At 42.4% G+C, this 17,373-nt stretch overlaps 1 protein-coding gene across 5 annotated transcripts in view; it reads left to right on the forward strand.

Annotated features, from left to right (window-relative positions):
- The first annotated feature begins 2,436 nt into the window (after window positions 1–2,436).
- The window catches only part of CBFB (core-binding factor subunit beta), a 44,858-nt gene continuing 29,921 nt past the window's right edge, over window positions 2,437–17,373 (forward strand). Inside the window, exons 1-4 of one of the 5 annotated variants that reach the window (XM_035118371.2) lie at window positions 3,402–3,711; window positions 3,842–3,872; window positions 6,509–6,595; window positions 13,067–13,183. In XM_035118371.2, the coding sequence (XP_034974262.1) occupies window positions 3,674–3,711; window positions 3,842–3,872; window positions 6,509–6,595; window positions 13,067–13,183 (273 nt within the window). In that variant the 5' untranslated portion in view covers window positions 3,402–3,673. Of the gene's footprint in view, window positions 3,067–3,401; window positions 3,712–3,841; window positions 3,873–6,508; window positions 6,596–13,066; window positions 13,184–17,373 lie in introns of those variants that run through there. The other 4 variants (XM_035118373.2, XM_035118369.2, XM_035118372.2 and 1 more) reach the window with 4 other exon arrangements.

The following is a 17,373-nucleotide window of genomic DNA, read 5'->3' on the forward strand; positions in this document are numbered from 1 at the left end:
TAATGTTGGTAGCTTCGAGAACACTGTCCAACCATCTCGTCCTCTGTCGTCCCCTTCTCCTTGTGCCCTCAAATGTTTCCCAACATCAGGGTCTTTTCCAGGGAGTCTTCTCATGAGGTGGCCAAAGTATTGGAGTCTCAGCTTCAGGATCTGTCCTTCCAAGTGAGCAATCAGGCCTGATTTCCTTCAGAATGGATAGGTTTGATCTTCTTGCAGTCCATGGGATTCTCAAAAGTCTCCTCCAGCACCATAAAAGAATAGAGCTTCCTTATTCAGAAGCTTTATGGGCCAAAGACAGGATGACTTTTCTGCACCTTTGTCCTGCTCATGCAAGTTTCCAGGAGGCCCTTGGCTGGTTTGTTAGAATGATGTGCCGAGTTTGACAGCTGCACTCCTGACTTGGGAGACTTGATCTGTACTATTGAAGAGATTACTGTACTGTGATTTTGTGACTTTATTTTTCCTCCACTGCATACAATGTTTTGCTTTCCTGCTGCCCGCAGGGTAACAAGGGCAGGTAGCATTATCACGGATGCATGCAAGGCGTTTCGGCTGAGCCGTCTGGACCGCTGCCTAACAGCAGCTCCCAGGACTCAAAGCTGCTGCTTTGCTACTGCCTTCTGCCCGTTGCAGGCAGGAAGCCGGAAACCAGCGAGACAAGGCGACTGTGTGAGAGAGCTTTATGTGTGAGTTTGTGCGGCGGCGAGTGGGGGGGGGGGCGGTTGAAATGACTCAACTCCACCCTCTTCCTTTTCTCCTTTATCTGCAACCAGCAACAACTTAAGAGTCTCTTCCCCGGTCAACACATACCTTCTAGTCCGACCTCATGCATGTTTACTCAGAAGTAGAACCCAGTGATTTTGATGTAGCTTCATTCTTCGTAGTTGATGTGCGTTGGAACTGCAATCGGGCAACCCGATCCTACGTTTACTACGAAATCAGCCCATCCTTATTAGTTAGTTACCTCTTTATTGCCTTCTGTATTTATATACCGCTTATAACGCCCAAACGGCTGATTTCTGGTCTAACGCAGCTTAGAAGGCGTTTGTGCAATACAACTTCCCAATGCGGTGTGTGGAACACACTCCCTAAAATATGCAGACTTAGGTCGTGTCTAACCTCATGGGCTTAGCCAGGGGGGTGCAGGGGACGGAAGCTGCCACCTATGCCCATCAAGTAAATAAAAAAAAAATACAGTACAGTACTTAACCAAGTGACCAACCGCGTAGCATATAGCTCGGTTCCGCCCCCTAACATAAATCTTGGCTACACCCACACGTCTAAACTTATTGATCTGAACGGTGTGTCCCCCCCCCCCGGCTTGCATATTCGAAGATCACGCTCTAGTGTGGCTTGCATTAAGCTTGCGACGGATCCAGATGCAGGAGCAAATGCCCCACCTGGCTGCAAAAATCAGGCGAAGAAAAAGCTCCACTGAAATTAGCGGAACTGATTTCTGACCAAATACGCATATCAGGATCAGGCCGAGGGCGCGCGCAATTTATTTGCGTGTGTTGAAGCGGCTGAGGAATTAGCAGGGCTCACGTCTGAGCAAAAAGTCCTCGGCTGGCTGTTAGGGCTGCAGAAGACCCATCCCAAACATGCTTCCTAAGAAGTAAAAGGCACCCGTCTCAGCGAAGGAAGGCACACAGTGGCGCAACTTGGTAATTTGTGATGGTGGTCTTCATAGTCTACATCTCCAGTTTCAGCATGTCTACTCAATGGGGCTTGCTCCCATTTAAATGGGATTAGGATTGCAGCCTCGGATGCCAAATATGCATCACCTACATTGGCATGGGGTTCGTTCGACTAGATAACCTTTGGACTAACTTCCATATTTCTACTTAGCAATATATTAACAATAATAAAAACTAGTCGCGATAGTAGTACGGTATAAGCGGGGTATAAGAAACAAGTTATTAACATAGAATCATGTCATTGTACGTTTGGCAGGGCACCCCAGGGGTCATCCAGTCCAACCCCCTGCCATGCCGCAATCACAGCTCAACAAGAACCCCTGACCGATGGCCATTCAACCTCTGCTTAAAAACCTCCCAGCGAAGGAGCCAATAATCTAACAATATAGCAACAACAAATTATAACAACGGCGCGATGTAGCGCACCAGCTCCACGGTGCATTTAGCGCAGGGAGCCCTCCTCCTCCCTTCTCTCCTGAATGAGTGAGTAGGGGGCGCTGGACTCCCCCCCCCAAAAAGCCCTACTTTCTCCGAGATGAGCACCAGTACGCGCGTGTGCTGGTGATGGGACCCTCGCGCCCTCATCTAAACCCCAGGAAGAGGAGGCGGCGCATGCGCGCTCGGGCAGCCCCGTCTGGAAGTGGGGGGGGGAATCCCACGCCGCGCGCTCCTTCGCCTTAGGAGCAGTTAGTTGTGAATGGTTGAGGGTGTTTGGCCGGAGTACTCCGGGAGGGGAGGGGCGAGAGGGAAGTTGCTTGCTTTCTCTCTCTCACTCGCGCGCTGCGAGGAGAAACCGGGAGGAGCGAGGGAGAGAGAGAGAGAGAGACGCCGCTCCTTCTCCCTCAGTGGCTCCAGAGACGCCTCAGCGGGGCGAGACGCGACCGTTTGCCGCCCGCCCGCCCGCGTCGAGTCTCTCTTCCCTCTCTCTCCCACCCACCCCTTTCTGGGTTGTGTGAGGGAGGGAAAGAAAGACGGAAGCGGCGGCTTGAAGAGGGGAAAGAGAGAAGGGGGGGACCCTCACAAGATATATATGTATATATACAAAAGCAGTTGGGCTTCGTTGTAGTGCCGCCGCCGCCGCGCCCTCCTCCTCCTCCCCTCAGCGACGGCGACAAAAGCCGGCTTCGCCTGAGGTGAACGAAGAAAGGCGGAGGTGGGGCTCGAGCGCCGCTGAGGGAAAAGCGGACGGTTTCATTTCAGTCAGTCGCGGCGGCGGCTCTCGCTGCTACTGCCGCCGCCGCCGAGCTCACTCCTTCCCGAGACCGCTCGCCGCTTCCTGCTCGGCCACACGATGCCGCGGGTCGTCCCGGACCAGCGCAGCAAGTTCGAGAACGAGGAGTTCTTCAGGAAGCTGAGCCGAGAGTGCGAGGTGAGGGAGGGAGAGAGAGAGAGCGGGGCGGAAGTGGAGCAGGGAGACCGAGAGAGACGGAGGGCGACTCAGCGCCCAGCGGGCAGCCGGCCTCTGGCGGACTCCGCCGGCAGCGGAGAGAGCAGGGAGCGGGAGGAAGGAGACGGGCAGGCGCCGCTTCTTCTCCGCCGGAGAGGGAGGGAGGGAGGGAGGGAGGCGGCGGAGGAGGAGAGGAAGGAGGAAACTTCGCGCCGGCGATGGCAGCGCTCTGCTGTCCTGCTGTGGAGTTGCGCTCAGAGAGGGGCGCGGGGTTGGTCGGTGGGTGGGAGTTTAATACTGTATCGCGGAAAAGATTTTAAAACAAACAAACAAAACCAACCCAAAACTTTGTGTTAGTTATGAGATGATGGGGGCTCCTCGTGGTTTGCCCACTTAATCCAGATTTACCCGTCAAAGGAGGGGGGGGGCGGAATCTGATAAATCGAAGAAAAAAACTTGTTGCCAAGGTCCCCTCTTTGATAACTGAGTGACCTGTTTTGCAATGGTTACCACTCTCTAGAAGCACCCACCCACTCCTTTTTTAAAGAGAAGTTACAGGCCATGGAAAGAGGAGAAAGGTGACATTTTGATGGCAACGGCGTCGTGTGGATGCTGTGAAAAACCTGCGTGCGTGAGCGTTGTTCCCACAATAAGTACCCATTTGGAAGCACCCTTGGGGAGAGAAGCCACTCCCCAGGCAGCCCAACGCATTATTATTGTGTCTTTTAAAGTGTTTTTCTTTTTTCTTTTTTAAAAGCCCAGTTTTCAGGATACGCTGCCATCACAAGGTGATTTACAAGACTTAATATGTACTTTAATTATACTTAATTAATTCAGTTTTTTAAAAAATAAAAAACCTCACTTTTCAGTAGGAGGAGATACTCCCAGAGCAGTTTACAAATGTCAGTGATAGAACAGTCGCTGCCCTCAGGCTCATAATCTAAAAGGAACAATCCAAAAGGAAAAGGAATTGAAAGGGAGGAGGAGGGGGGAAAAGAAGAAAATACATGAAAGCAGCTTTACTTTTGTCAAGAAACAACATCAGCCTCCCAACCCAAGTAACAGTACTATTGAACCAAACAGACTTGACTGAAAGTACCTTCAGATTTTTATTGGCTTCTTTATAGTAGCAGCACCACCTTTTCAGTATTGCAAAGATAGAGCCATCACTGAGTAAAACCTATCTATCCCTAGTACTTTGGAGCAACCCGCCACAGCAACTAGGGTTTTCCAATGAGTATGTAGCAGGAATGCTGCCCCAACCCTAGAGAGGTCTAGGATCACATGCTTCAAGATTGTGTGTTGATGTTGAACCCTATTCAGGTTGCATGGGAGAGGGAGTGCTTACTTCCAAGTAAGCAGAAGGCAGGGAAATGCAGTCCTATATCTGTTAAGGCAGAGACTTCCTATACAGCCAATACATCAGAATGGGGATTACTACCAAATAAAGATACTAGTCCTTATTGGAGTTACTGTGTGTTTGTGTCTGCTCTCCCCAACATCACTGGGGCACCCAGACTGGTCCTCCTTATCCTCTGTGTTCCACACCGAAAGAAAAAGTGACCTATATTCTCCTCCCACCCGCTTAACAATGTGTAGTGTATTATATATGTTGCTTGTTCTTCGTAATTGATTAGGTGATAATAATGACTTGAATTCTGTTGCTAATATGGGTTACTAGCCACACATAAGTATGTGCTGAAAAAGAATGGGAAGTTGTTCTTTAGACAGACTGGTATAGTTTATCAGATAGTGACAATGTAGTTGCAACTTATTTCACAAAAGTGATTTTGAACATTTGTCCAAAGCATGTAGTGAAAGAAGAAAAGAAAATCCACTGCTGTTCAGTTGCCCTGGTTTTGAGTTCAAGGGCCCTGGGGTGTGGGTATCAGCATGGAGGAGTTTAACAATTCATATTATGATTGTGTCTGCGCAGCTGCCATAGGATGCTATATCTTTCGTACTCGTTCAAGGAAGAGATTTTTTTTGGGGGTGGGGGTTCCTGGATCGCATGCAATTTTATGTTCCTAATCACCTTTTCACACAAATATGTGGTTAAATACTGTAGTACTTTTATGTCCCTTACAATGTATGCTTATGTTAGGTAAAATATAAAATTATAAGCCTTGTGTTGATGGGTACATGCATGTAGAACCTGGCAAAACAGTAGTTATTCCAGACTGATTAATTTTGGCTAAAGATTAATAACCTTGCATAGGATGGTTGCAGTGGATATTGGTTAACTCAAATATTTCAGACTTTTTGTTTCTCTGTAACAAATGTGCTCAGTGCTAATTAGTTGGGGATACTGACCTTTTTCATTTCAGAGGGATATCGTTTTAACATTTTAAAGGAGAAAACTGGAGCGAGGTCCTGTACTGACTTATACAATACTCATTAGCATGGGATCTTGTGAACATGTTCCATATGCAGCGGTGGAGGGACTTCCTGAATTTGGAGCACATTTGGCAGCTCTTTATTTCCCCTTTCTCATTATGTGCTCATAGTGCCCGTATCTGGCATTTATTGCATCAGATGCTACTAATGCCATTAAAACTAGAAGTTCAGCTTCCAGTTTCTAGGCTGGAGTAGTTCACACATACAAACCTTTTAATTTCTGCTGCTGTATTTTCTCTTTTCCTTCTTTCTGCCCCAAAACTGAATGGTAAATTCTGTGCTGGATTGTGCATTCTCTTTTGTCTTGCTTTCCATTTGCGGCTGAATCTATGCATCATGAGAATTCTTTATATCTACATTTGCATTGTTTTCTTATATATAATATGCAGTTGCACAAAGAAGTTGCAGGATCTGAGTGCAGCTCTATTAATTATTGTAATCTTGTTAAAGTGTTTGGAAGTGCATCACTGCAGTTTTGTTTTTCTTTCCTTTTCAGATGCAAACTAATTGTGAAAATTTTAGTGCCTGTCCACCATGGGCATTCTTTACACACGTGTTTGTGGTGTTGTCGAGTCAGCTGTCCTCTTTGTGCCTTCTGTCCTTTCTGTGGAGATGTTGAACTTACATATTTAATGGCCAATACATTCTATCCCAAGTACTGAATTTTTAGAAGAGCCTTTGTGTCATTTTTCGCTTGCTGCATGGACAATGTTGGCATCTCTCTCCCCAATAACATTTCCTTGCTTGTCCTTTTCCATTTCATTGTCTATGAATATTTTGCTCTTACCACTTTTATTCAAAGGTGGGCAAATAAAAACCTGGGGATCATAGTGTGGCTTTTAAAATAATGTCTAAAGTTGAATTGTATACAGAAGTATTTCTTGCGGAGGACAGCACCCTCTTCTCTGCCTCTCTGGAAGTAGAATACTGTATTCAATTTGTATCTGTGTAGGCTTGCCCTTATCTCTTTCCTGGTATTGTAGAGAAGGCAGGATTCAGGTTTTGATTTGGCTTGTGTTTATTGCAGATTAAATACACTGGCTTCAGGGACAGACCACATGAAGAAAGACAGGCCAGGTTTCAGAATGCGTGCCGAGATGGACGGTCTGAGATAGTAAGTATATATGCATGGGTCCTATACATTGGTAAAGTTTACTTATGTGTCTTCCATGCCTCCGCTCTGGTCATCTTGGAGCTAGTCTCACCTTAACAAGCATAAACTGCATGGTGTTTAGATCTAATTTTCTTATGCTAGCAAGCCAGAATGAAATAAGTGGTCTGAGCTGCTAGGACTTACAGAGGGGGGGAGGGGAATCCCTTTTTTTCTGCTGTCTTCACAAATGTATGGGAATTTGGGAAGTACAGACTAGATAGCTAAAGCCTAGATCTAGACTGTAAAATGTTATTTGTTCACATATGGTCATTGTCCCTGGCACTTTCAAGACCGTTGGTCATTCCATTTCAGAAAGGCTTTCATCCTGCTGTTTGAGGGTGATTCTTACTGCTCAAGGTGAAAATAAACTTGACTAGACTTCCTGATTTCTTTAAATTGTAGGTTTATCAATTGTTTTTAGTTATAAAATGCCTCAAATTACTAGGTGCTGTCCAATAAATTTTGAAAAAGAGAATTCTGTACCTGCAGACTTATAATCTAATTTTAATAAAGTAGGAATTAGTGTAAAAAGTACATAGAAATAGAATATTTTGTGTGCTTAAACTAAATAAGGTTTCATACTCTACATTTATATACATCCAGTAATGGCTATGTCAGCAGGAACATTTAAGTACTTCTGTGCATGAGTACTAAGAGCTGTTAAGAGAGAACTCTTGTCTATCAGTATTTAGCATGCAGCTAAATACAAAAAGCTTTATGATGGTGGAAAACAGCAACAATCATATTTACCAATTTAGTTGTATTTTGTATTAGGTTTTACAGCTAAAAATATTCCTTCTGTGAGCTTGGTTGTAGTAAAAGCTAATTCTTCATGTTTTAGAACTGTGTTATACAAGGGAGTAGGTTGCTTGCTTATATCATTGCACTGTGGTGTAAGTCAATCTGTGGAATTTTGATGCATTAAAACTGCCTAGAACTTACTTTTACTTTACTACTTTCTTTTTTCTCCCCCCCCTCCCCATTTTAGTTTTTACTTACTGTTTTTTCTTCAATGAGACCTGTGTGCTCACTACCCAGTACTGGCTGATTTTGTACAATGTTCACTTTCTTGAATTATGGCACTTAAAATATGACATTTTTGTATCCACCATTGTCTTCATGTGCATTGTTATTATGTGTAATGAAACTGGTAGAGAAAGTTCCATGTTTGAAGGCTGGAATATGATAGGCAATAAGTACATGTGTTGTAAGACAGCATACCCTTTAGCACTTGTGGCTACTGGGTCTGCTGCTGTGGACCTATGATTTTAAGTTCATAAATGGTCACAATTATCCTAGCTTGTGCAGTGCTACTGTTCAAACAGAAGTATGATTTTTCTTTTCAGTTTGACAGAAACATTCCCATTGCAGCTGGTTCTTATGAGCCCCATCTGTTGTAACAAAAAAAGTAGATAGTTGCCTTAGAGAGAAATTGCATTGATCTGAATCCTCTGATTTTTGTCCTGAGCACGTTGCCTGTCTTTTTAGTTCTCACATTGACTGTGTTTGGATGTCACAATAAACCATTTCTTCTTGTGATGGGGATGAGCCTAGGCAAGATCATGCACTTCCCCTCCTCTTAGTGCCTCTGGTGTACCGGTAGTTGCAAGGAGGAAGCATTTATTTCCATTTTGATTAACTGCAAGTCACCATTTTGTCCACACTCAACAAACTGTGGTTAGTCTAAACTACAGTTTGTTAGAACCAAACCGACTTCATACCAAATCTTAGTTTAGGGTTTTAGACAAGATGATAAACTGTGTATAACCAAAAAATGAAAGTAAAAGCTGATCTCCTTTTGACTGTGTTGGAAGAGAATTGGGAGAGGTGGAGTGTGCAAATCAGAGGCTTATGTACACTTGTTCCTGTCACAATAAACCATTATTATAGTAACATCTGGTTTATTGTGATGTCCAAATATAGCCGTTACATTATTTTAATGGTCAAAACTAACAAGTAGAAAATGCTTGACACTCATTCAGACTTAACAATTAATTAAATTTCTAAACCACCCTTCATCCAGGAACCACAGGGTGGATTACAATATAAAAACACAAAAAATAGATAACATAATAACAAGCAAAAAAACAAACATATTTTGCTCTTGAATACTACATTGTTGGTCAAGCATGTTAAATTTTCCATTTAAAAAATATATATATCAGACTCTGCAAAAGCAAATAGTTAACATTCCTAGGTTTGCTGTACATTAAAATTACCTCTCACCATAAGCAGGAAGCTTTATATTTTATGATATCCCTAAAGTTCATTTGAATCAGCCTTCTGTAACCTGGTACCATTCAGATATTTTGAACTACAACTCAAGTCAACTCCAATCATTATGGGCAGTAGTCGGGGTGAAGGGTGATGTAGTTCAAAAAAATATGGAGGGTACCAGGTTGCAGAAGGCTGCATTACATCAAAATGAAACTCACTTATTTTTATAACATATCCCCAAAGCCACATAAAATTCTTCTTATGATAGCTAATATAAATTATACAGTAGATTAGTTTTATAATCTGCTCTAACAATATTCATAACTAGTGTCATTCAGCCTGTTAAGTAAACGGGCGCTAGCCGGGAGGGAACGGAGGGGAAGCCCTGGGACCGCGCAGGCGTCTCCTCCGTCGCCGCCTCCACTGGCGGGGATGTGCGTCGAGGGCCCCAGGCTCCCCCTGGGTGGTTTGCTGTGGTGGCGGGCGGTTTGTGTGTGTGCGAGTGAGAGAGAGAAGCAAGTGGGGCTTCTCCGGGACGCGCTGCCTGCGCGAGCTAAGGGAAAAAGAAGCAGCGTGAGAGGGGAAAGTTGCGGCTGCGCTTCCCTCCAGTCGAGCGGGGAGTGGCGGCCAGAGCTTGAAGGGCGGGAGGGCAAGGGAGGGAAGGAGGCAGGCAGGAGGTCCGACATGGGGCAACTTCCCCTTCCCCTCAGAGTCGGACTCTGCCCCCCCCCTCCCCAAACCGTCGCCAATTTCCGTCACAATTTTGTCTCCTTTCCTCTTCGGACACTACCCCCCCTCTCATAACTCCACCTTTCTTTACTTTTTCTTGAGGGGGGAATTCCCAATGGTGCCTTCCATTATGTCCTCTCAACACTGTTCAGGGGGGTGGGGTGGGGAGAGCGTGTGTGTGTGTGCGTCCAGTCTCTGCGTCCAATCCCTGTGTCCGTGGGGCACATGTGCAGTAGCGCAAACCCAGGGACACAGGGACTGGGCGCAGAGACACTTGGACTTTATTATATAGGATACCTAGTAACAATGTACAATTGCTCATTGGTTCTCATGATAGTCATATTTATTTAAAAGTGTATTCATATACCGTATTTAATACAAAGGTCTCGGTGTGGGCAACACAAGTTAAATAAATTAAATATGAGTATAATAATCTCAGTAAAAAATCAGTATATCGAACAATATTCAGTTCGATGACCTGCAAATGATTGCATAAAAAGCTAAGACTTTATAGTGTCAAGAATAGGCCCTGAGCATTATTTCGTGGAAGTACTAAAGATGATAGCTGATGGACCAAAGAGTGTTGCATTAATTAGGAGTGGTCACCATCATTATTAAATAATAACAACTGTGACCTACTCTTGAGCAAATTCTGCCATTGTCATCAGTCAAGCTCATGCATGATACGTCTATTCGAAGCTTCCACAGAGACCTAAGGCAGCAACAAGTTTTTTAATTAGATTTTATGGGTAGATGCTGTTTGACTGACAGTCTTAGGCTAATATTTTAATTACAATTTTGTTGTTTTAGGGATAAACATCCACACAATATTTGGCAAAATTTTACTTATTAGCAATTTATTCAATATCTCATTCATAGTGATTCTAATGTGACATTCTTGGCATTTAAAATACCAATATATTTACAATACAGCTCATTTGTATTATATAAGATAATTGTATCAAATAGTATATACACTATTAAATACTTTCATGCCATGTTTGTCCATGTTCTCAAGAACCTTGAGAATCCTTGCAGGCTCCAAGCTTGTAACACAGGTGCCTCATTTGGCAATCTACCGTATGTAGATTATTGGGTGTGTTCCGATTCTGAAGCATAGCTCAATATTTAATCTAAATAATAAATAGCTTATGAACCTGATTGAAGTTACAGTAAGAGTGTCATTTTCTGTACTTGAATGAAATGATACTATATATCCTTGTGTTGAAACACTAAATTCAAATATTTAATCTTACAAGTGCGGACTTGCATCAAAATGTTGCAGTATATCCTCAGTCATAAAAAAGAATGCTTCGGTTCAAGGCTCCAGCAAAGAGGAGCCATGTGATGTTGTGAGTTTGCAGAGCCCCTCCTTTTTTTTCTTACCTTCTTGAAACTTTCCTTCACTGTACTATACAGTATAGTAATAAGGCATTCATAGCTTATTGCCAGCCCAGAGACCAAGTGCTTTATCATAGGTTTGGGGGTGAATATCACGGAGATGGATGCTTTTTAAAACAATGTGGCATGCATTTCCCCCAGCTTTAATGGTCACCTTTAGGATACAGGCGCTCAAAAGGGCAGAACTCCTTCTATTTCTCTCTCACACACCCCTTAAACACTGCATGGTTCAGTCACCCTCAGCCATTGAATTAACTGATAGATTCACACAGACTACCTAGCACACCCACCTCAGCATCTTTTATGTCCCCTGGTGCAGAGATTCAATCTTTTGAATTTGCTATTAGAGGGGTTAAGTTTAACAAACTGGAGATCAGGAGCGTGACTACCTTTTAGCATTGAAATCTGGGCCCACCTATCCTGGCAGAGATTTTACTGTATATTAGAATGCTTCTAAAGAGTTCTACTCTGTGCTCTTCCTAAAATTGATTTTGAAACTTTTTTGAAATTAGATGCCTGATATGTAGGTCTTGATTTGATGGTATAGTAGCTATTTCACCTATTCCCTCTTTGTTGTGGACCATATAACGAGGCATTATTTGACCTGAAATTATTGACTTGGTGTAGGATAGAATATTTCTGGTGACTGTCATTTTATTAACTTGGGACATAACTTGAACATTTTATCATTACATTAATAACATTTCTATTTTCTATCCCTGTTAACTATAGCTGAATCTTAGGAAGAATTGCAGATTTTTTACTACCTTCCTATAACAGTCTTTATTGGCTGGGATCCATAGCCATGAATTTGAAAGGTGTTCAGTATTTAATGAATGCTGAAATAATTAAAGAATGGCTGATATTTAAATGTGAACTTTGAATTATTATAGCAGTCAATTCTTTAGGCATTGGTGGTTCTTTTATCGGGTCACCACATTAGGAAAGTAGATGATGATGAAACAAAATAGTAATCTCTTCTAAAAACCAAAATAGTGAATGTGTAAGGTGGCGCTGTGGTTAAACCACTGAGCCTAGGGCTTGCTGATCAGAAGGTCAGCGGTTCGAATCCCTGTGACGGGGTGAGCTCCCGTTGCTTGGTCCCAGCTCCTGCCATTTTGACATGCAGATCGAATGCACGTCAAAATGCAAGTAGATAAATAGGAACCGCTACAGCGGGAAGGTAAACAGCGTTTCCATGTGCTGCTCTGGTTTGTCAGAAGCGGCTTAGTCTTGCTGGCCACATGACCTGGAAGCTATACGCCGGTTCCCTCGGCCAATAATGCAAGATGAGCGCGCAACCCCAGAGTCGGTCACGACTGGACCTAATGGTCAGGGGTCCCTTTACCTTTACTATTTTTTATTTAAAAAAAATCAGTGAGAAGTACATTCAAAATTAGGAATTGATTTAGTTGTGTTATTCAAAACAGTTGGGTTCTTTAGTTTAAAAAAAGACAGTGTCTGCCTATAAAGACTGGCTTCTAACAAAACATTAAGAAATGCTCTTGGCTGCTTATCTGCAGCTGCAACATTTGAATCAAAATGTTACTTTCAATATCTACATTCATTTCCCATCCTACTGCTGTACTTCCTCTAGTGAGTTTGTATGGTGTACATTAATCTTGTGTGTGTTCATTTGTTGCTGGGGATGGAGACAGCTTGAGATACATTTTCTTTTCAAATGAGAATTCACAAAGCTTTGCTTCACATTGAGTTTTCCCCATTATAAAACTGTGCAGAGTTAAGGCTTTTTACTTATAAGTTGCACTTAAAATATAAGCACCCCTTAAAACATTCAAACCACTTAGTCAGACTTGTAAACCAGTGTAGAATTTTCAGAAAGTAAAGTATTGATTATGTGTTGTATCTTATATCTGAGACAGCCAATGGCAAATGTTGTCAAAATGAAATCAGATTTTTGTAACTTAATATTTAAGAAAAATGATGAGTGCATGTTTTTTACTTTGAGCATTCTCAGTGCTGCTCAGCTTTAAAGACATAAACTGATGTAAAAATAAATTTCTGCCTGCATAATTTATGTAATGTCTTGCTCCCTGATCCTGTTTGTATTGATTTTTCTAAAAGGCTTTTGTGGCCACAGGAACCAATCTGTCTCTCCAGTTTTTTCCGGCCAGCTGGCAAGGGGAGCAACGGCAGACACCAACCCGAGAGTACGTTGACTTTGAAAGAGAGGGAGGCAAGGTAAGGTCAAAAAGTATGGATCGTGGTTATACAGGTATATATCACAGTGGCTTTAAAATGTGAGCTAGAGGTTTATGATATAAAATGAACTTGTAGTAATACACATTGATATTCCTTTATTTTTATGGTGGCCAGTTGCCTATTGCTTCTTTAAAACCATGCAAAAAGTGTATGATATGTACTATTACCATACATGTTGTGTAAATGTGGCAAGAGCTTAGTGGCTCCTAAATGGACTTTGCAGTACTCCCAGGATCTCAGGAAGGGGAGAACATTTAGCATAAAGAATAGAATAAAATATTGCTACTGCTTTCTAATAGTTTTCATGTTTTCTAATAGTATTCAAATGTGTTTCACAATTTTTAATTGATATTCTAAGGCCACCTAACATATGGCATTTTCCTAACACAAATGTAGGAAAGTGTGTACAAAAAAACCCCACACCATCATGCGTAAGACGTTTTTGGAATAGGTAAGCATTAAAAAATAAATAAATAAAGGTATTCTTGTTCTGTACTATTTTTCTAGAGATGTAAAAGTCCAAAAAGAAACTGGAATTTTTTTCCCCTGCGGGGTTTCCCAGGCCTTCTCATCTTTAGTTTTTTGTACACCTATATGTGAAGAAAAATGTATGAATCAGCCCTTCAAAGAGCACAGTAAAACTTAGGCATCTCAGACAGATAAGCAGACAATGGAAAGTTGAAGTTTTGTGTGCATTTTTATAACTCTAAAAATAGATACTGAATTGTCTGTTTGGTTTTGTCTGCAATTGTGACATGCTGGCATATTGAAGAGTTTGGTATGGTCACATTATTCTAGATAAAATCTACACAACATGGAGTTGTTTAGATATCCTTGGGCAAGTTCTTCTCATCCTAGTCTACCTCACAAGGAAAAACAACAACTTTGTACCATGCTTTTTACAATTTTGGGGTAGGAAAACTAAATTTAAAAGGTAGATGTGTTTAAATATATATTCCATTAGTTACTGTACAACAGTGGTTGCCAACCTTTTTGGGTCTGGGACACATTTGGAATTTTGAGGAAGTGCCAAGAACACTAGTCACAAAATGATTGTCAACAGGGGTGTGGCTTAATGCACAATGGCTGCCGCCTTCAGAAGAACAGGAAAAGAAAAGAAAAGAGACAGGAACATAAAATGGTTCAAATATGAAGAAATCTATTCAGCTTTTTTTTGGTTAAAATCTTTGAAAAACTTCCTTCTTTTCCAGGCTTTGTTATGTCTTTGTTATATTGTCTGTTGCTGGTGTCCTGCTGTAGATTAGAGATAGCAAATAAAAGATAACTGAATCCAGGAATCATTTTGAATTACTAAAGCCAGCCATGAACAGGCATGGCCACAAATAAAAAAAATACTTAATGCTGGGTGGCATTAAGTAATTTTTTATTATCTTTTTTGAAAGAAAAGTTTAGAAATGCAAGGAATGCACAGAAAATACACTCTACAAACAGGAATCGCCCTCATACTTGAATGCCATTGTACATCTATTTCGTTCATTCTTCATATGTCAAGAGGCAATACAAGTTCTATATCAATAGCTGAATAGATTTACAACAAGTGATTTTTTTTCTATTGCTGGTTCAAACTTTTTTTGTCCTGAGCTTTACTGTGCTGTTTTGTTTCTGCTTGGTCTTAATGATGACATATATTTTAATTCTGTGCATTGCCCTGATAATGTTTATAAAGGGCAGCCTAAAAATCTTTGAAATAAGATAAATGAGTTTCCTTCAAGTTTTGCCTAAAATGAAGTTTAAATAGTGACTATAGGGCTTTCCACATCAGAGGAATTTTGAGGGAAGCAAAGCATTTAAATAATAGCAAAATGTATTGGGGAGGAAGTCCTGCACATTTCATCACTAAGGATTAAAAGAATGTTTGCCTTCTGTTGCAAACTGGCAGATTTCAACTTCAAGTACACACACACACACACACACACCCCACACACACACACACACAGAGAGAGAGAGAGAGAGAGAGAGAGAGAGAGAGAGAGAGAGAGAGAGACTTGAATAGTATTTAATATATACCGTGTTTCCCCCTTTTTAAGACACCGTCTTATAACTTTTTTTCCTCAAAAAAACACAGGGTGGCTTACTTTCGGTGGGATGTCTTATTTTTTAATTACTGGTACGGTTTTTACGGCTCAGGGCGCTGCTGTGCTCTCTTGAGTGCTCAGCACTGCAGCAGCCACCGGTTCCGGGCGGCAGGGCAGCAGGCGTCCTTGGCCAGGCCAGGCGGAGGCCACTGGCTCAGGCGCTCCCCCCGCCGCTGCAGGGTGCTCCAAGCTCCTTGGCTGGGCCAGGCAAGGAAGAAGCAGTGAGCCCAGCGGTGGTGGCAAGCGGTGGTGGCAAGCGGAGCACGGGGATGCAGCCAGCAAGGCGGGAGCGCGATCAGCTGTTAAGCAGAGCTCTTGGCCGCATGGAGTGACTCTGTGAGTGGAGGTGCCTGTGGGGGTTGGTTTCCATGGCGCGGAAGTATGGCTTATTTTGGGGGTATGTCTTATATTTCTCAAATGCTTAAAAACCCTGCCATGGCTTACTTTATGACTATGTATTAAAAAGGGGGAAACAGGGTAGTTATTGTCTGAGTATATAGTTGGATAAATAAAAGTACTGAAGCATCAGAAGCTTATTGTTGGAGGCTGAACTGGATGGGGCAGTGTTCTAATCCAGTATGTCTGCTCTTTCATACATCCTTGTCTCTATATGAATATTTATGGCTCCTGGCTCTCTACATGGCTGTTGGACTGGTACAGGCTATGTATACAGGCTGTTGGACTGGTACAGGCTATGTACCAAAATGAGCAGAGAACATTCTTCAACATTGGGAAATGGCATTAGGGCAGCTTCGAAGAACATTCAACAAAGCAGGGGCAAGGAATGTGGGAAATGAGGCAAGGAAGCAATCTAGCTAAGGTTAAGAAGAAAAAGAATGCATACCCGCTTGCATTCTCCTTCCAGAAAAGCAAGAGGCATTATCACAGTTCAGTAACACATTCAAGCCATACAAAAGCAGTCAAGGGGAGTGTGGCCTTTGGGAGGCGAGTGTATCCTATGGAGTCTCCCAATGGCCAAATAGAGAATCCTGGAGGGCCACATTTGGCTCCAGGGCCTGAGTTATAGCATGTCTGAAAAAGAGTGGCATTGAGCAGCCTCTAGGACTGATTCCAAAGAGCTGAATATGCAGGGGATGCCATGCCCACCCAGTTACAAGGAAAATGTACCATATAACCTTCCCCTGAATATGAAGGAGCTTTTTGCAAATCTTATGGGTCATTCTGAGTCATGTCCATTATGTGTCATGATACGGGGCTAAAGCCAAGTCACGGGTACATTTCACCCTCTCAAAATTAATTCCCGTAAGGTGATCTTGCTCTTGCTACAAGAGGGACATACTTGTACTTTTCAGGAAATGCAAAAACAGAGTAGTTGGATCTAATTAAGCCAAGATGTGCTTGCCAGCTGGCTCTAGTCATTCTCTGGAGATGATTTGATTAATGGCTAAATTATAGGTGTTGCGTGCATTAGATATGGCACTAGATTCCTGAATTAATTAGGGCAATTGCAGTCTCCTCCTTGTGGCAGGCATGTCCTTAAACCAGCACTAACACAATAGGAACTTTCCCTGATTCACCACAATGACACACTCAGAGCAAAGCCAATTCTCTCACACAGTTTCAAGACATGCACAGAGTTCCAGCTGTTCCAACCTGTCAATACAATTCAGACTCTTAACTCTTTGGCTTCCCAAGTTAATAGTTGATGTATTTCTACAAGAAGATGCAGGCATGCTGCCTTGGGAGGGTGAAGTTGTGTGTTATATAATTACGCTATTCCTTTTAGCTCTCTGTAGACTTACACTTTATAACCATTATGATCAGGTTCTGGAAACTTTCAGCTATGGCTTCATTAAATGTAAAAGTACCAAAGCATGAATAAGGCAAGAAAACATCCTCCTATCTTCTCACTCAGTCCTTCAATCTTTTTTCAGTTATCCTCTTGTATGTAAATTACTATGTAATTAATTCCACCAGAAGTAGAAATACCCCACTAGTTCTATTGCTTTAAAAATATTGCCATGGTTTGCTATTGGGTGGGGGATACTTTCAACACCTCATTCAGTATTTCAAAGGCCCTGTGTTTTCCCTAGCTTCCCCTCCATTTCCCCC

The sequence above is a fragment of the Zootoca vivipara genome, chromosome 6 (assembly GCF_963506605.1).
Source record: "Zootoca vivipara chromosome 6, rZooViv1.1, whole genome shotgun sequence".
In the NCBI taxonomy this organism is placed as follows: Eukaryota; Metazoa; Chordata; class Lepidosauria; order Squamata; family Lacertidae; genus Zootoca; species Zootoca vivipara.